Here is a 19671-nt window from a genome sequence, read left to right on the forward strand (position 1 = left end):
AAAAGAATCGCGGCGCTTCAACTGGGTTTCTAATAAAATACGCTTACTGCCTATCGAAAAAATAGAATGTATATTTATGTTAGTTCGTTTATCCTTTTCATAAGTTTGGATTCAGTATCGTTCCAATTATCAACCAATCCTTTGTAGAAATCTATTTGATTGTCACAAAGCTCTAACATACTCGATTTCAATTCAGTTTTGTTGAACTTATCCCAATTGGGATATTCTTCATTGGTGATTTTATTGATTAGCTCCTGTACTAGATTAGTTTGAAGTTCTACTTCGTGTTCCAATTGATGGACTTTGGCTTCTAATTTAGCTCTTTTAGTTTCAGTATTGGAAGAGCTGATATTTCCATTGGCAGATGTTGACAAAGTGTCACGAATTAGTTGAGTGGTATTATTGACAATTCCACCAGTCTTGTTCTTAATAGGCGATGGAGGTAACCGATGTGTTCCTTGACCACTAGATGTAGCAGGAAATGAATTCAATTCATTCCTGGCCTTGTCCAAATACTCTTGTAATACCTGCAAATCAATTTTCTTGTTATGCTGAAGCTCGATCAAATTGGTCAAATTAACAATATATTTTGAACAGTCCTTTAACGACGTCAAGAATGACTCGTTTATAAACGTAAATGACTTTGACCAATTTTCCAGGTATTGGTTTAAACATTCAGCAAAGAACTTGAAGTTATCATTGATAGAAACCAAATCAGTATTACAAGTTTCATTCACCACTGCAAGCTTTTCGATTTGTTGCAGGAAAAGGTGGTAGTCTATGCTCAAATCACTATTCTTCTTGCTCAATCTAGCAAAAATCTTATCTAACTTGAGCAAGTTTTCGTACATCTTTTTTAACTTATCTGTTATCTCCAAGATTTCCTTGTTAGTCTCTTTCTTATGCTTAGAAGGTGTGAGGAAGTTCATCACGGTTTCAGCAATCAACTCTTCGTTGACAACCTTGTTCACCATATTAGAGGTGAAAGATTGCTCCTTTTCAACATCACTGATATTGCTTATCTTAATATTCTTGCTGAAGCTCAACCAATCATTTGAATCACTCAAAAATAAATGGTACACCGACAGCTGGGAGAGGATTTTATGACCGTTGATGAACTTGATAAACCTATTCAACGAATTGAGTCTCTTGTGAACAAATTCTTGGCTGAAAGTGTCACCAGTCAAATACTTTAAGTTCAGCTTTGAAGGCAATGGAGGAATCAAAAGGAAGGGGAAATCATTATTCAAGCAATGGTATAAATTTCTGAAGTCTCCATACCGCCTTCTGACTGATACCTTGATTTGGGTTTCGGTCACTTTAGTGGTCAACTTTATCAATGAAGGATTATCAGTTTCCGTAGTAACCAAATAAGAAATGAATGGCTTAGAAGATTGGTCAACGTCTCTGATAGGCTCACTAACAGTAGCTTTAATGAAGTATTTCTCAAAGTATTCGTTCATCTGAGTTTCATGTTCCGCAAGCTTACTGATTCTATCTTCATTTTCTCCACTGTTGCCGTCATCTCCCATCAATCCATCGTCAACGGCTAATTGAGGGTCACGATCATTAGATTGTAAAGTGGCATCGACATTGCTTGTGGAAAGTATCAACAGGCTAGTTGGACTGCTAGAACTCTTTTGTGCTGTATTCTCATTATTATCAATAGAATGGGTTACTTCTGTATTGACATGCTCGTGTTGCTGTCCTGGGGAGCTCGGTGTAGCCCCGTCAAAACCTAACATATCGCTATCCGATGGATCATTTTCTTCATCAATGGGGTCATTAGCAATAATTTTACTGCCCCTATCTAAACGCACAGAACTAAACTGGTCTTCAGACATAGTTTATTATTCTGTGCAAAAGAAGTCGAATAGTCACACTTGGATTATTTTGATAAAGGATCGCGAAACCTGGAGTTGCACAATATCATTTGAGTTACGTACATTCAGTTGCATAGATTGCATATTTTACACAGAGAAGCTTAAAAATGTCATTATCAAAGAACCAACCAAACAGTTGAAGCTACTATAGAAACACCAATAACAGCGGTGATGATACCGGCACCAGCCTTATCTTTGGTTCCCAAGGTCAACGGAGTCGCGTCCGAAACTACAGTACCATAACCGGCGGCTGGATTTCCGAGAGATGAGCCACCATTATCAGCAGTATAAGGAGGATCAACATCACCAACTCTTAATTGGGTTATCACTTCCAATGCACACAATTGTTCACCAAGTCCCCAAGTACCATCCCACCCGGTTGTGTTGGTCCAATCCAAACCACAAGTATGTCCATCACTACCACCCGAACACGATCTAGCTGCAGCCAATGCTGATGTTGTCAAATAGTTCATGACAACATCGTAAGTGGAAGGGGCCATCACCGCAGTCTGTCCCATGAACCTCGATAAATATGCCTTGAAAGACCGTTGATCCTGGTTACAATTATTGGATCCTTGACATGTCCGTTCATACATAACATCATCATCAAAGAAGACCTTGGCACCAACTAACAAGTTCTCGGTTCTTTCTAGCCACTTGGGATCCTCTGTGTAATTGTACAAGTAAGCAGCACCAGACATCATCAACCCTTGATTGTAAGACCACACATACTTGGTCATATTGGTACAATTTCCATCAATTTCAGCACCATCATACACTAACCACCAAGTTCCTTCAGTCATAAAACCAGCACCGTACATCCAATCCCAAACGCGTTCACACCATTCAATATAAGAATCATTAGAAGTAAACCGAGCTAACCGGGCACCAATGTTAAAAAGACATCCATTAGAAACTGAGTTCTTGTAATCATACCCTGAGTTCCATTGGAAAATTTGCCATCTTAAACCTCCACCACATGAAGATTCATCCCATCTTGCTGACATGGTATTGAACACCGCCTGGGCTAAAGTTAACCAAGCCTTTGATGGATCAGAGGGATTTGAAAAGTTCCTTTCGGCTGCACCCATGGCAGCCAATCCCCAGAACCCTTGATCATCATTACCCTCGGTGGTAGATTGATTTAAAGGAATATAATTGTTATCATCACCAGTTTGATATGTCATGGCTTCTTTAATAAGTGAAGTGTATGTGTCATTTTTCATCAATATTGTGTAGTCTATCATACCACCCCAAACTCCACCTGCTTCCCACCAATAGTAAGGCCACACGAACGTTCCAATAGTTCCACCCTTAGTAGTACCCGCATAATAATCCAATATACCATCACTAATAAGCGCAGTTGCTTCTTGAAGACTAGTGAAGTTATCAGGATCTAGATAAAGCCCTTCTATCAAGGTAGAGAGTAATACCAATGCTGCCGAGTACAAGCGAACGTAACTAGCACGCATTTTGATTTAATTGTACTTCTGTATTTGGTCACTCGAAACAGCCGATTGTGCGATTGGTAGATTGAATTTGATCCCTTCGAAAATTTTTCGCAGACGTGATTGCAGAGCGCAACGCATTCCTACGCAACGATCTTTTATCTTGGCCATATCGTGGTCTACAATTAAACTTTCTAAACTCTTTTTCATTTACAACTAAACTATAGGCATAAATACAATTACCAATACTTTACAAACGTTTTTCTTTTTAAGCGGGCGTACTATCACGCTGATCATTCAAAAGCCGGGTCAAGTATCTTATCGATTCCGTCATTGGATTGTTCGGTGTCAAGTACATTGCCATTAATTCCACTCAATTCACCTTCATCTTCTTCACCATCTTCCAACTTACTGCTATTATCTTCCTTGCCTTCGTCATCGTCTTCATTGGCATCGTGTCTTCCACCTCCATTAGAGGTGTCGTCCGAGGGCTTAGGTGGTTCACTCAACTCTTTGGTAAGTAACTTGTTCTTGTGACTCTCAAAAATGTCCCCCAAATGATGGAATTCATTGATGAAATCTTCTTTGTTGATAGCATTGATAATAGTTTTAAACTCATCTTCGTAGTCGCCGAGCTTATTGGTTAATTCCTCCAATACAATTTCTCCAGTATAAGGGTTGAATCCAACTTTTGAAGGGTCAGAAGAAGATTCTTTGACGCCATTGTATATCTCATATAGTATGTTGATAAACCGCAATGGGTATGTGAGGAAGAAGTTATGCACTTTATGATTGTACTTGATTTTCAAAAAGTTATTAAATAAGCTATAGTCCAAAAACAAGTTGGATTCACAGCTGATCTTATTGTTGATTTCTTTCAAACACTTGAAGTATGCTTTGATAGGCTTGGTGTCTTTGTACTGATATTGATTCGAGTCATTGACAGTTGGAGATGTTGAGCTCAATTCGTTCACATTAGACGATATTAAAGTAAATTCATATCCCGAACTAGCAATAATGGGTTCGATATAAATCTTTTTCAAATTATCCAAAATAAACTCTCTGAACTGTGTTTCAACATTTATCACCTTATTCATAGAGTTCAAGTTGTCCACGAAGTTCTTGTCAATTTGTTTCAAAAAGATGTGATTAATCACATTTTTGGAGTTGTTTTCACCCACTTTCTTCAAAAATTCATTGTAGTCATCAAAAGCATTGTATAGCTTGAAGGGATCGGCATAACAGTTGAGACATAGGTTATAATGTACAGAAATCTCCTCATTCAAGTCCAATTTTTCATTACAGATATCACAAAACTTTGGGCTTTTATCATTGTTTTTTGGTAAGTTTGTAGATTGGACCGGTAAGGCTCTTTGAGCAATTTGTTGATAGTTCAAATTCTGCAAGTGATAGTTATTGGTGGTTAAAGGAATTGATTGAGGAATTCCAACTCCATTAGCACCTCCCAATCTTCCACCATCAAAGTTATTACCATACGCGTAATTTGTATCAGCAGACCCAGCCATGGTGGCAGATCCAGCAACTCCATTAATACCTATGTTACCATTGGTTCCAGCAGCACCATTACCGTTTGGATAGGAATATTGATATTGGTATTGGTATTGATTAGAATTCATATTCATATTGGCATTGCTGTCATACTTCTTTTTGGAGAACAATTCATCATCCATGAATATATCATCGTGTGAGAAGTTCAGGTTCAGACTTTGCTGTTGAAATTGTTTCATCCCATAGATCATGGTTTCCTCTGCCAAAGGTTTTCTCAGCTTTTTCTTTTGCCTTTCAATGATTCTACATTTGGCACAAGTTTTGTATTGTTTAACCTCAGGAGGCTCATCATCCATTCTCTTTCTCTTACAACGACGACATCTTCTTACTTCGGCCATGATGATTGCTGTGTTCTTAAGTCACCCGAAATATATTTCAATAATCAAAGGTGTTAGTGGTAATAACCGTAAGATATAGAGAAATTTATTTTACTGAAAAAAAACGCTCGACACATCAAAACAGTGCCAGGGGGTAGTTTTGTGTCACTTTAAGGGACTTTTGTGTCACCAAATCCTACATCACTGTAGTGTGATTGGTCAATTTTGGCAATTTTGTAAGGGACGCCTGACCTGATTACTAATATATTTCTTGAATGTTACATCTATTAACTGATCATATAGTACTCCCACTATTCATGGTTTGTATGGCAGATAAACCATGAACACTAGTCTCATTTTTTTGCAGTCGCATAGCACCTCCTCGTACAAATAAGTGAAGTTTTCCGACTGAATCCCGCGGCTCGGTAGCGCTTGCGTCCCTGCCGCCCCAGCGCGGTACCAACATTCTTCTGACCATTAATTTTGCTTCAGATGTGTCACGTGAGGCAATGGCTGTCGACTAAATTCACTGTTATCGATCCCCTTTTTTCGGGTTTATGTGTCAAATTCCTTGTAGAATCGAATCAACAGTTGTACAAACTTGTGAAGGGTATATACTATTTGTCTTTATACTTCTAATACTCCTGTTCTCGCCTTAGTAAATTCCATGAACATCACTTGGGTAGTCCAGGCATTCGCTATGACCGGCCTGGTAGGCCGCCAAGATTTTACGTGCGCAGCTCATTTAGGAATCCAGTCATTTCGCACTCGAGTATCTGCCTTGAACCTCCGATAAAATAGGGTCAACGCCTTTTGAAGCAAAGGGTTTACAGAAAAAAATGTCTAAATCGTTTGTTCGGTCCATTAAGAATGTGGCCAATGGCTATTCTTCTGTTCAAATCTTGGTCAGAAAGGCCACTTCAAATGATTCAACAGGCCCCACCACCTATGATATGGAAGAAATAAGTTCATACACTTATCAATCTCAGACAGATTTTTTGGAAATCATGGACATGTTAGACAGGAGACTTAATGATAAGGGTAAAAACTGGAGACACGTGGCAAAATCTTTGACTGTGTTAGACTACTTGGTAAGGTTTGGATCAGAAAAGTGTGTAATGTGGGCTAAGGACAATTTGTACATCGTCAAGACCTTAAGAGAGTTTGTTCACTTTGACGAAGGAAATAACGATCAAGGTGCAATAATAAGAGTCAAGGCCAAGGAATTGGTAAGTCTTTTGAGAGATGATGACAGATTGGCTCACGAGAGACTGTTGGCTGCCAAAGCCAATGGTTCTAGAGGAGATGATAGAAGACGGGGTAGAAGAAATACTCAATCTAGACAGGAAGAACCTTATGATAACGACTTGGAAAGAGCATTGGAATTGTCAAGATTGACTGCAGAACAAGAAGTCAACCAAAGAAATAGAAACCAAGATCAAGAGGATCCAGATTTGCAAGCGGCCCTTAAATTGTCCTTGGAGGAGGAAGAAATGAGAAAGCTCAAGAATCAGCAAAATGATAATTTATTGGATTTGGATGATGGTCCTTCGTACTACCAACAACAGCAACCCCAATATTACATGGCCACCGGATACTATCAACAACCTCAACAATATGGTCAGCAATATGATATGTTTGGTAATCCAATACAGAACCAGATGATGACCGGATACTATCAGCAGCAACCCTCTCAACCTCAGTTCACCGGTTTCAACTACCAGCCCCAGAAGCAACCCCAAGAACTGTTGCAGCCCTTACAAACCGGCTCTAACAATCCGTTTGCCATGGGTTCTTCGCAAGCCCAACCTCAGTCTCAAACCTTGAACGATTTGGCTCAACTGCAGCAACAACCACAACAACCTCAATTCTTCACTCAACCAACCTCTCAATCAACTCAAAAGTTACAATCTCAGAACACATCATCATCCAAGTTTGGTGATCATTCTCACCCTGAATTGAATAATCTTTTAGCGCAAGGAACAGGTATTGACACTTTTGGTAATACCGGTGATGCAAGGGTAGCACATCACTACACAAAGGGAGCTTCTTTTCTCACCTCCAGTGGAACTGGGATCCAACAAACTGACAAGGCTTTGTACGCTCATACGGGAAACCCTTTCATTCCTCAACAAACCGCTCAACCAGGTCAAAATCCTTCATCGGCTCCTCAAGCTCAAAGACAGCAACCAGTATACACGGGCTATGGTTTTGGAAATGCTGCCCCCTCGAACTCGGCTCCCAATCAAAGAACAGATGGTCCAAGCTTGATTGATATCTGAGGTTTCTGTATTCAATAATCGATCAATGTTCAGTCAACTTTATTGTTAGTATTATTACTGTAAGTATATTATATATACACTATTTCATTTCAGTTGGCAATATATTTATCAAAAGGTTCAATCTTTTGCTTGAATATAGATTTCACACACCAGTCCCATTCAACGAATGTACAATTCTTCGGCAAAGACTTGATTAATTTGGCATCTTTAGTCTTGTTAACAATTAGAATTTTATCGCCATCCGATTCAAGAAGGTTCTTCTGACTACTGATAGTCTTATTTACAAGTTTCAACTCTTCTACTCCATGGCTCAATAGAATTCTTGACAAAACTTCGAAGCCTCCATTCAAATTGGCAGATAAATTTAACTTATAACCTTCGAAAAGTTGTCCTCTGGGGCTATGTAGTATTTGCTCAATGCCATTTACCTCTTCAAGCTCTTCATCCAGATATCCAAGTTGTTCATTGGCTTCTGAAACCAGAATAATCTTGTCCAAACGATAATCTTGTATCTCAATTTCTGGACTTTCCCCTCTACCTAATAGGTACTTTAAATCAATCAAAAGTCTTGGGTGCAAAATAAAATCCACTTTGCCCAAACTGCTTAAAAACTTTTCTGTTCGTAAAATCCTTGGAGCTATCAAACAGTTAATCTTACCAGCTCCTGAAGAGATTTTGATCCCATAATTTTTCAAATTGGCGATATCTTCTCTGGTCAAATCCACTTCACTTTCGCATCCAGTCATTATGGCAACCATACTCAACTGACTGGCAGTCTTCTCAGGAGTAAATGCCTTTTGTTTCTTGCTAACAGGAGTTATGTTTTCTTTATCTTGGGAATTTGGTCTCTTGCTTGAAGTGTGTTCCAACTCCCTCATATATCCGGTCAAGTTCTTAGAGCTTTTGAGCATTTTCTGGTGTTTGACAAGATCTTCCATATCATCATGCAACTTCATTGCTGCCTTTGTCTTAGCACTTCTACCTCTCTTATTAGGGGGGGTTGATGTGTTAACGCCCACAGCTAGTGATTCTTTCTGAAGATTAGGCGAATTTTTTTCGACACAAGAAGAGCTACCTTGCTCTTGAGATGCTTCTTCATATTCTTGTTCTTTTCCTGCTTTGTTATTCTCCGATTCTTGGGCTTCGTGCAACCCTCCTGAGTCTGCCGAAACCTCAGTTCTTTCCTCCTGGATTTTCTCTTCGTCTTCATTGGAATAATCGGTCTCTTCTTCGACTGAAGGTTGAAGAATCCCGTCATCCATACTGTCATCAACATCAAAATCAATCCAGTCCCTTAACACTTTCGTTTTCAATTTAGTTCTTCCTATGAGCCTCGTTACCCCATGACCACTGACATATCCAAGGTGAGTATACTTGGGGTTTACGTGGTCCATGACTTGCCAATTTGCAAAGCATTCTTCTAGCCAGAGATGGTTAACTGTCTTAACAAGTTGCTCACCATCAACTACCCATTTATCGTGAGCTGCATAGTATTTGTTACCAGTAGGTTTTCCTACAATAAGAAAATCATTATCTTTAGTCAAGTTCTTCGTGAAGGTGCCGCCCATAATGGTAATCAATTTGGACAAGTAATATCTGGCTTCGTGACTATAATTAGTTACCGAAATTTTGAGATTTTTGAAAGCAGTTAACGGCTTTGATGGGATTGGGTAATGCAAAAGCTGGGAATTAGTGGGAAGTATCCACTTATTGGTCAATACAACAGTATAAAACCACTGTAGGTTTCCAATGATTATTCCACTATTCTTGACACTCGCATTATACTCTTTCCCGTGCCTATACTTCCCGATATAAGTATCAATGCTGTCGGTAAACTTTGAAGATATCTTTCCCCCATTCTTCAATATAAGGGCATTAATAGCTCCTCTAAGGTTCTTTGAAAGCATGTAGTCAGCCGAAATATAGAACTTTTTATCATTAAAGAAACTTGTGTTAAAGCTAAGCATATTATCCACATTGGCCTGACATTCGTTGATAATTAATTGATTTTGCTCATTGTCTGCTAAATTATCCACCTCTAAGTAGTATTCTTTTTCGGACACCTTTCTTCCCATTTTGAAGCAATCGTCTATCCAGTTTGGAGTCACAATCTTGATGTCTACCTCACTGCTGCAAGCTAAGATCGATTTGTCATTTTCAAGATCAGTGGTTATCAAATGAGTTGTATAACTGGTTAGCATATCCAAATACATGCCTCCAAAAGCTTTCACTCCGCCATAAATTATTTCTTTGTCGCTGTTTGGTATGTCATCACCAATGCAAATAAAGCACTCCTTGAGAAAGGACTTTGGATCCGGGTTAAACTTGGTAACGTGAAGTGCTTTCCCTGTTGCAGTACTTTTGTGGACCCAGTCTGGAGTAGTAATGGGGATCATCGAGTCTCTAGCTGTGCTATACTCTATGAACTCTTGGGTTCTAGTAATAATATGATTGATATCATACTTCTCCAAATAATCCTCACTATCGTGGGCATTCTTAATATACGTGATGCCTCCGTTATTTTCGATAGATAACTGTAATCTATCAACTTTTTTCGGGTCCTGAAAGCCTTCCAGCTTTACAATCAATGCATTCAAGCCTTTAAACATGCTGATCAGTGTTTACAATATATTTCAGTTTACGCGTTTCTCATCAACTTTCCGCAAGGTTGCAAAAAGATGTGCAAAATTATCCAGGTATTATTTATATTGTTATATAATGACGACGATCAATGCAAAAAAAGAACTATACTTGAAAGAAGATAGTCCACTAGTGTCTACAAGTAAAAAATTCTCTACCATTAAAAAGAACTAAAAGGATCAGGTTTGAGGTTTTGTGAAGTTATGTCCGATGCAGTAACGATGGATGATTTAATCATTTGGACAAAATAAAAATTAGATGGTAGTAATAGGAACAGGAGCTTATGCAGGGTTGTGGAACAATTTAATCGACAGCTCAGGTCATAATTACTCATTAGCATTTTCAAAGATATCCTTCTTCTCAGCTATTATCTTTTTGGCCCAACTTCTGCATAATATGCTTGCTTTCATAAATTTTTTAGTTGAATACTTCTTAAAAAATTCGTCATGCTCCACAGGTGATATTAGGTATTGGATAATCATATTGATACAATCCTTCATATCTTCTACCTTATACCCTCCAGAATAGTGGATCAAATTTCCATTCCAAAGAGGAAATTTACCCATGATTGATCTACCAATGTACATGGCACTAGCTGCACATAAAGATGGCAACATACCAATAAATTTGTAGTCAACAACGGTAACCTCAAGAAGGTATTTACCCAAAGTTCTTGTTTGAACATCATAATCATCTGCCTTAGATATTCTTCTCAAAAAATTCATGGGATTGGGGTAATTCAATTCGAATTCAAGTATAGTCAAAATATACTTTTCCGCTTGTAAGATTTCCTCTTCTGCAAATGAACCATCAGTGAAATAAGAATAGTTCTTGACGGAAGGACTGAAGACTTCTTCATATTTAGCAGCAATGAACAATGAACCAGTTGCTAACAATTGCAATTTATCAATCTGAACAATTTCCAATGACATGAATCTATCCATTATGTTGATCGCTAGGTAAAAAGTTTCTGGCAATAGCCTGAATCTTGAATGCATCTCCACTAACCAATCTACCAAAATTGATCTCATTTTTGGCTTGAGGTGTCTTTGTTTGAAAATGTATTGGGGGTCAGGTAATGTCTTGCATTCGAGCTCGTGTAAATATGGATAGATTTCATTCACATATTCACTTACCATTAAAGGATCGTCCATATCTTCTTCATCCAAATCGTCCCATTCATAATCGACGACTTTAGATTTTTTGTAATCATTGACGTTCAACTTTTCCACGAGATTAGTGGAAGATTCCGTGGCTTGCCTCTTTTGTGGCAACCTGGAAGGAATAGCCAAGTCACTGGTTATTACGTTGTTCTTTCTCTGTTGCAACGGTAAAGATTTCCCACCTAAAGGTTTTCTTTTGGTTTGTAAATCAAGAGACGTTTGAGGTTGTCCAGTTTTGGATCCGGCTCCATATTGACTAGAAATATCACCAAGATATATTCTCTCTTGCAACTTTCTTTTATTCGCCCCGTTTGTACGTTCTTCGTGTGCATCATTCAATTTAAGGTCATTGGCGTCATTCTGAGTTTGTTGTTGTATTTGTGAATGTGATTGTGATTGGGCAGCAGGTTGTAACAAAAGGGATTCGCTTGAACTAGAAGTTTGCACTTCATCTTTCCCTCTTATTACTTTATAGCCATTCTCATCATTCATTATTTGGACCATGTCGACACTTAATATACGTAATTGAGTGACAGATTTCTCAGGTTTGTTAGGCGAAGCGAATCAAAACACGTTCGAAATTTAAGATGGATAGCTGAATTAGAATCAGCTAGTTGAAAACTGGGGATGGTCAGGTATTTCTGGAACTGTAGGGTATACGGAGCTGATTTGCACGTTCCTTCTATCGCAAATAAAAACTTATCAAGTACCTTAAGGAGTATGAAAAGATTTGGGCAAGTGAACGGATGAACGAGTGAGTAATGCTAAAAACCAGTAGACACGTGAGGGGGGCAGACGAGTTTGGGTTATTGCAATAATAAGGATTCAATGGCAGTGTTTATGACTGGGAAGTTTTTAAAAGGAGCGATATTCGTAGTTTCGACCAGAATATATTCCTCCAAACACAAAATTTTTTTGATGAAATTAGTTTTTTGTTTTCATTATTTCGATTTTTGGAAACCATCGCGTTCAAACACATTGGGCACCGAAGTAAACAAACACTAGTTTTTACTTAAAAATATGTTAAGCTCATAGGCTAAGGCATGCATAAGTTTCTTTATGTATGTTATTTTTTTAATTGTACCAAGGAATTGAAGGACATTGGTATACACTACGAACGGCATGAATGTCTAAAATTTCATATAGACGGCCAATGAAACCATTCTGCAACTACGGTAATCGCTTAAACATTCTGATTGTGTAATTGGATTTTCATTATGTTCAGTTATACAGCAGAGGCTTCTCCTAGAGGGTCCATTTGTATTCTCCCATCAAATCAAAGGCATAATTATTTCTTTGCTTGTTGTTATTACTTAAAGGGCCCGGAGTAATATTTTGGTCTAAAGACGTCTCACTCGCTATTGTTGAACATCTCTCACATTTTCTCCTCTCTTTGGTTGATTGCACTTTGCTGGGAATGTTATGATTGGAACTTGAAATGACAGAACCTTCTTTGGGGTCCTTGTATTGATTGTGAAGCTTATCGCAGCACAAGTAGCATTGTAAAATTACATCCTGTGCTGCTGCATTTTTAAGCGGTTGCGCAGTGGAAACACCTATTTCACCTTCGCTACGAGACACGGGTGGCGTTGTGCTGTTTTTTACACCTGGTGTGTTCTGATTCGGTATCAGCAAAGGCTCTGATTTTTGGCTTTGTGGCTGACTTTTAGATCCCAAACCTGGAGATGATTCCAAAATACCAATTAACTTCTCGTAGAGCTTGTTGTTATTTTCGAGCACAGTGTTTAAAGCGCTGTTGTTGTTCTTGTGGTCAGCATCAGGCCGAAGATCAGATTTATGTTGCTTCACAATATCTTCAAACTGTTTCAAGAGATTTGACTCCATGTTAGCCATATCAATATCCCTTTCTTCTTTACCATCATTGACAGCTGATACCAGCTCGATGTTACCAACATCATGATATGCATTCAATGGGGGTCTCGACCGCTTCTCCTTATTAAGAATTTCAGCCATATCATTGTACAAATGAACCAATCGATCGCTGCCAGCCGATAAATTCTTGGGGGAAACTTTCTTTGAGATGAGAGGAGGATTTGATCTCACATTTTCTTTATCACTAGACCTCTCCCTTAGTCTCAGTTTGCCTTCATAGAGGCTCTTATATTTGATGAGTTTGGTCCTTAGCAACTCGTTCTCTCTCTTGAGTTGGTTGCTCTCATTCAACATATTTATGAATTCCTCACTCTGTTTTGCTATCTCTTGTTTGTGCATTTCATTGGACTTAGTTAACCCATTGACTTTGGCGTTCAATTGGGTGATGATTATCTGGTCATTGTTATTCTTTAACGACTCATTTTCAATTGAAATGCTTTGGCATTTCTTTATTAACCTATGGATCGAATCAGTCAAAAGACTTTGATGATCTTCGAGCTCTTTATTCCCCATTGATTTTGGTATATCATTGATTAGTTTGTGGGTTTCTCTGATTAAAAGGTCGGTTTTCTCTTCATTATCTTCAATATACGGTGAGTCAGGCTCGACTACCGTTTTGTTCATAAAGTTCCGGACGTTTTGGTGTATTGACGTATCACTGAGGTTATTGAAAGCTTGCTTCAAAGGGCTCCCTCTTATAGATGAGCCAACTACACCTCTACCAGCCTTTCTGATGTTACCAGGGGTAAATGGCAGTCCTCCATCGGGAACTTTGGGAACGAATATCTGCTTCTTCAAGGGTGTTTTCTTATCTATGGGTTTTACTGGAGACGAGGCTTTGAGGGGACTAAAATCTGTACGGAACATAGAATCATCCGAATACAAAGAGATATCTTCTTCATCCAACATCTCCGTATGACCCTCATTGCCAGAACCATATATATATAGTAAGTCCTGAGTACTCTCTTCTGCCATCAGCTTCTTTAACTTGTTTACAAAAACTATAATTTCTTTGCAACGCGATTTTTTCAATATATTCTACGAACCCGCAACTCATCTACTAACGCATAATATTTGTTTATTCCTCGACGTCAATATGAATCAAATAATTGAGTGACTTTCTGACTGCGGTAATATGCCATGGTACAATACCAGAACTAATGTAGTTTTCTCTTTCCACTTCGTCTCCAAATGCACCTAAAATACTTCTTGTACACAAGATATCGTTCAAAGTGATCAATTTCTTATAATGATTCAAGATAATTTTCATTAAAGACTTCAAGTTCCAATAGTTTGAACAGCTCAAAAGATTTATGTCAAATATAAGGTAATCAGGTTTTAATGGATCAACCTTTTTCAACAAATATCCCACTCCCATTGCTGGCCTTGTGGGGGTATTCAATGATGGCACTGAAGTCATAGGAACAATGCCAACTATTGAATCCGAAGGATCCTGTAAGGTGACATCCTTGAGATCAAAACTACCATTATATATCTGGTCAATCTTCGAACTGTCTCCATTTTGAGTTTGCCCACCTAACACACCTTGTACATCAGGGGAAAGGAAATTGGAGGCATTGTTAAGTCCAAAACTGAAGTTATTGGAGGGAGATATCATGAGATTCGAGTTGTTGGGAGAAGGATTATTGGAACTCGACATATTGTTGAAGTTCTTGAAAAAGTCGTTGGCCAGCTCCTGTGGGTCCATTTTAATCCCCTGTCTCGACATCCCTTCTTCGGTAATCAAATCTCTAGTACCATCTTCAATGTCAATACTCACTAAATCATTGTTTGCTGATTGATCTAGATTTGAGGCACCATTCTTGATCCCATCCGATGTGATGGTAGTCTCAGTTAACGAGGCCTTAGGTGTGCCATTAACTGACAACACTATCAACGAAATATCCTTGTATTTGACGCTCAATCTTTTCCAATGAACTAATTCATCATCAGGAATAATGCTATTAACTCTTGTCAAGACCAAGAATTTCCGTCCTCCTAAACCACTTGTTCTCTTTATTATTTCATCATTCAATTTCTTGAATAAATCGTTGGAAATCTCCAATATTTGATCACTAATGGAATACAAGTCATGGACATTTCTATTGATCCCAACATCACCATGCCCATTCGAATTGCTGGTTGCTTGGCTATTGGTTGACTTCAATAAGCTGGCAGAATTGCACCATGATTTGGTGTATGTAACTATACCCAATGGATCAGACCAGGCAGCAGAAACCCAGTTTTTGTCGATGGATCTCTCGTATGCTAAATGCAAAAATGCATCATCATCTGAACTTGTATCCTTGTTTGAAGCATTATTATTGAAGAACTTAAAATTGAGCTTTGAAACTGGTTCCTTAACAATGTTTGTAAATAAATTCAAACTAGTGTCGACAATATTGTTAGGTCCTATGGTTTTGATTGGATTAGGACACTGGTTGTACAAATTCATTGCTAACTTTGTCAACATGTAATTGGATGTGTGTTTCAAGACTCTCTGTCCATTTATTTCTCTAATAATGTGTTCGCTTGGGATAATCTTACTGAAAACTTGAACTAATGGTAACTGGTGTCTCTTCAAAAATGTTTTGAAGTTCCGACAGATCTTAGATATCTCTACCAAGGAATTAAAGTTCTTGTTGAAGTTTATGAACATCAATAGTAACGGTCTGTCGAACTCAAACCGGTTGGTCTTGTTTATAAGATCAAGTTGAATCAATTCAGCAAGAGAGTTTAGCTTCTTGTTCATCTGTCTGTAAATGTGATTATAATTATCATCATTTTTGTTGATTGAAAGTAGCCCGTTATTGATACTTTCAAGGTCTGGTCTTGCCTCTATGGTCTGAAGTGAAACCTTAGATATATTACCAAAGTTGCAATCGTTATAGTTGTAAATCAACGAATCGATAAAATCTTGATTGTAAGTATTATTCAGATTATCATTCAATGTTTCAGAGATCATCAAAATTTGGAAATTCTTGGGTCCAAATATTGGATCAAAATTCAAATATTTCCAAAACCTTATGGATATGGAATTCAAATTGATGATGTCCGATTTATTTTTGAGTACCCTGATCTTATTCTCATTTAAAGTCTTGATGGACTCACTAACGTCCAACAATGACATTTCACTGATTTCCTTCATCACTTGAGCATATTCCTTGAACCCTTCATCATTCCTTGGGTTATCTAGATAAATAGAATCCCATTCGATCGTCCCCAACTTTCTCAATTTGGATTTAGGATTTAAAATTTCATCATTCGTTATATCATCCAAAAAGCTTAATTGATTGTCCATAGAATATTCTTCCTTGTCCTTAAGTTCCAGGATATCACTGAGAAGTTCTTCCAACTTAATCTTATATGTAAATGGGAATGCGTCCATCAAAACCTTCTCAAATTTTTCTGGAATTAATTCACATTCAATGAGTCTTGAGTTATCCTTTGGTTGGTAATCTTTGAAAGGTTGAGGGATATTAGATGTCAAATTCTTTCTGATGTTATTCAAGCCAAGATCAAATATTAAATTTGGGCCTAACCAGTTCAAGAACTCATTGAGATAGTCCACCTTTATAACCATCTCATTCTTCTTGCTTACTTCTGTATCTTCTTCATCTTGATCAACATCCATGTTAAAATCTGATGCCGTTGCTGACATCTTTATGGCTCCCATTATGTTGTTGAGAAGGAATTCATCTGGAATTGTAGCAATATTAACTCCCCTGAGAATCAATGGGAGACAATTAGATGATTCTGATATCGAATTAGCGGTAGACTCGTTACTGGAAGATCCATCCGCCGTTGGATTCATAGTCGGAACACTTGTAGAGGGCATTGATATTGGGGTCTGTCTTTTAAACTCATCATTATCCATAGTCAAAGGTGAGTTATACTTGTTCTTCTCATCCAAAGGTGAATCATGTATTGCAAATGGAGAATCAAACTTCGGGAGAGCATTTAGCTTGGTTGATTGGGTGAACAAAGTGGTCGATAAAGGAGAAGAAAACCCTCCTGAATTAAAAGTATTTGTGTTAAGCAAATGCAGAGTTTTAACTGTTCCTGGTGGTTCTCTCACAGAAGGTACCCCAGTTGGATTTTGAAATTGTAAAGGCTCTGATTGCATATTTAATCTCAAAGGTGAATCCTTTCCAAGGTTGATATCGGCATCTTCGTCACTCTCTTCTTCCTCGTCATCGTCATCGTCATCGTCATCGATGTCATCATCATCACCCTCACCTGGTCCTCCGTCTACACTTTCTTCCTCGTCATCATTACCTTCAACTTCTCCTCTTCTTGAATGTGCAATAGTTCCACCTTGGGGAACATCTTCTTCACCTTCCTGTATCTTTTCATCTTCTTCGCTATCGAAGAAGACTTTGCTCTCGGGGAGGTATTCGATTCCTAAGCCCTTTCTGTCTGGTGACTCGAATGTTCCGCTGCTTCGGAGGTCTAATCCGATGACACTCGTCGCTCTAAGCTTTTTGATTGGGGTTTCCGAATTCTGATTGTAGTAGAACTTTCCACCTTTGCCGTACTTATCGTCCACATTACTCTTAATCAATGGATTGAACAATATAGGTGAGAAGGCTGATTGACTGATGGCTACATCCGAATCAATACCAGCACTGACCGGATTCACCTTAGATTTATCGAAAGGTGGGGGTATCATTGGGGTGGGCATTATAGGGAGTGGAGCACCTGGGTCATCGTATGGAGTACTATCTTTTAAGGAAATAGCCATTTGATCTTTGGGAATATCGAATGTTGTAGACTCATTAGAAAACAGTAGTTTCGACAGTCTACCGTTGAAAAGGTCATCTTCTCCAGAAAACAGGAGATCGTCAATACTTGATTTAAGTATGTCTTCGACGTTATCTTTTTTGGACTCATTTTCTATCAACCCCAAATTATTATCATCTGATTCTTGCTTGGTTTCGTCTTTACCATCTGTATCCTCACTACCACTATACCCTCCAAATAAGTCATCCATTTCATCATTTCCTTCATCAGGAAGGCCATTTTTGTCTTCACTGATCATGCTTGTATCTTCCATTCCAATATCACGGTCATCATCTAGCTCTGTGATATTGCCCATCATTTTTTCATCAAAGAAATCAACACCTACTGGATGTGGAATTCCTTCGAAAAGATCAGGAATCATCTGGATTTCATTGTTCTCCATCTGTAGATCGTTCTTATGTTCAGCAGAACTCATGCCGGTTGACATTACGCTAGGTGCATTAAAGGTCGAGATATTGTGAATAGTTCCTGTGTTTTGTAAATGTTGATGATTCTGTTGCATCTGCTGCTTAGTTGCTATACTGAAGTCCATGAACTCAGAAATTAACCCAAGAGGATCTGAATATTTGATCTCCTGATTAGAGTATTCAGCATTGGCTAACGAATCAGATTCGAAATCAATGGAACGTTCGTATCTACCAAATTGCAACAAACAAAGCTTCCAAGGCCACATGATATATTTCTTATTGTCAACTGTGTGTATGAACTTGGCTATTTTTGATGTCTGGTTGTTCAAGTGCTGTAAATTAGGAATCAATTTGACCCATAAAAGGTTTGGTTCAATGGATAAGTCTATTCCTGTGGCCAACTTGAGTAAGCTTAACACATTCTCGTGGTTCTTTGGAGGAGTGTATGTGAAGCTGTTAAGCACCTTAAAGTTATCGAACAAATGACATCTTATACCAGAAGGAGTAAGGTATATGATAAAGTTGGGCGAGAGCTCATCTTCTGGTGCATCAATGGAAAGTACTGAAGAGTCATAAAGTTGTAAAGCAGACTTTTGGATCACACAAAGGAGCAAGTCCCCATTCGTAGAAATCATTGGTTCAATGAATATCACATGGTTGGTCACCTCATCAATACTAATGACAGCAGAATTACCAAATATTCTTGCCGAGCCCTCTTGTGAAAGCCTATATAGAATCAACTTTTTGATGGACTTTAAAAGACTTACACTGATGTATGGAGAGTGTTCAGATATCAGTTGTGCAGAAGCCATCCCATTTTCCAGGCTTGCCGAGTCATTGCATTGGTTATTGGAAGGAGTTGACTGGGTTTGATTCTGACTGGGTTTCGGAGATGCACAAAGCAATTCCACAGAGATTGATTTGGTTGTCTTGAGGACTAGTTCGGGATACTCTTTGGACAAATCAATGGAATTGGAGTTGTGTTCGAATTGAAAGTAATAAAGACCCTTATTGTAGTAAGTAATTAAAATTGATGGATATTTGTATCTGATGGCTAGCTCAAGCTCCAATAGCGCCTGATCATTATTTGTATTCAATTGGTACAGGGCATATTTGACCCCCGTTATGTGGCCAAACTTGTAGTAATTGGTATTGACCTTTGAAGCATTGATTCCTTCCATGGTGGAGGAAATAGAGAGTTTTGCAAGGAGCGTTGTTCAAAAGCTTTAGATAACCTGCCAACGGATTTTCGCTGAATCTGTGCTT

At 38.4% G+C, this 19671-nt stretch overlaps 7 protein-coding genes across 7 annotated transcripts; 1 reads left to right on the forward strand and 6 right to left on the reverse strand. All coding sequences in view use genetic code 12, as the record gives it.

Annotated features, from left to right (window-relative positions):
- Nucleotides 1-74: 74 nt before the first annotated feature.
- SNX4 (intercellular trafficking and secretion) lies at nucleotides 75-1844 on the reverse strand (the record flags this gene model as incomplete). The annotated part of the gene is made up of 1 exon (XM_006684360.2): nucleotides 75-1844. One exon carries the CDS (start codon nucleotides 1842-1844, stop codon nucleotides 75-77), a length of 1770 nt encoding a protein of 589 aa, XP_006684423.2.
- A 155-nt stretch (nucleotides 1845-1999) lies between these two features.
- Nucleotides 2000-3355, reverse strand: DCW1 (hydrolase 76 protein; the record flags this gene model as incomplete). Its single annotated transcript, XM_006684718.1, has 1 exon — nucleotides 2000-3355. One exon carries the CDS (start codon nucleotides 3353-3355, stop codon nucleotides 2000-2002), a length of 1356 nt encoding a protein of 451 aa, XP_006684781.1.
- A 269-nt stretch (nucleotides 3356-3624) lies between these two features.
- Nucleotides 3625-5238, reverse strand: PSN45_003351 (uncharacterized protein; the record flags this gene model as incomplete). The annotated part of the gene is made up of 1 exon (XM_066158060.1): nucleotides 3625-5238. One exon carries the CDS (start codon nucleotides 5236-5238, stop codon nucleotides 3625-3627), a length of 1614 nt encoding a protein of 537 aa, XP_066014157.1.
- Nucleotides 5239-6056: 818 nt separating this feature from the next.
- On the forward strand, nucleotides 6057-7499 carry PSN45_003352 (uncharacterized protein; the record flags this gene model as incomplete). Its single annotated transcript, XM_006684716.1, has 1 exon — nucleotides 6057-7499. The coding sequence occupies one exon, from the start codon at nucleotides 6057-6059 to the stop codon at nucleotides 7497-7499; it is 1443 nt and encodes a 480-aa protein (XP_006684779.1).
- Nucleotides 7500-7588: 89 nt separating this feature from the next.
- Nucleotides 7589-10108, reverse strand: ESC4 (regulator of Ty1 Transposition; the record flags this gene model as incomplete). The annotated part of the gene is made up of 1 exon (XM_066158061.1): nucleotides 7589-10108. The coding sequence occupies one exon, from the start codon at nucleotides 10106-10108 to the stop codon at nucleotides 7589-7591; it is 2520 nt and encodes an 839-aa protein (XP_066014158.1).
- A 357-nt stretch (nucleotides 10109-10465) lies between these two features.
- CLB2 (G2/mitotic-specific cyclin) lies at nucleotides 10466-11794 on the reverse strand (the record flags this gene model as incomplete). Its single annotated transcript, XM_006684357.2, has 1 exon — nucleotides 10466-11794. One exon carries the CDS (start codon nucleotides 11792-11794, stop codon nucleotides 10466-10468), a length of 1329 nt encoding a protein of 442 aa, XP_006684420.1.
- A 753-nt stretch (nucleotides 11795-12547) lies between these two features.
- On the reverse strand, nucleotides 12548-19586 carry SSN2 (mediator of RNA polymerase II transcription subunit 13; the record flags this gene model as incomplete). Its single annotated transcript, XM_006684354.2, has 2 exons — nucleotides 12548-14182; nucleotides 14322-19586. The coding sequence occupies 2 exons, from the start codon at nucleotides 19584-19586 to the stop codon at nucleotides 12548-12550; spliced, it is 6900 nt and encodes a 2299-aa protein (XP_006684417.2).
- Nucleotides 19587-19671: the final 85 nt, after the last annotated feature.

Source organism: Yamadazyma tenuis, chromosome 4, assembly GCF_029203305.1.
Source record: "Yamadazyma tenuis chromosome 4, complete sequence".
Lineage (NCBI taxonomy): Eukaryota > Fungi > Ascomycota > Pichiomycetes > Serinales > Debaryomycetaceae > Yamadazyma > Yamadazyma tenuis.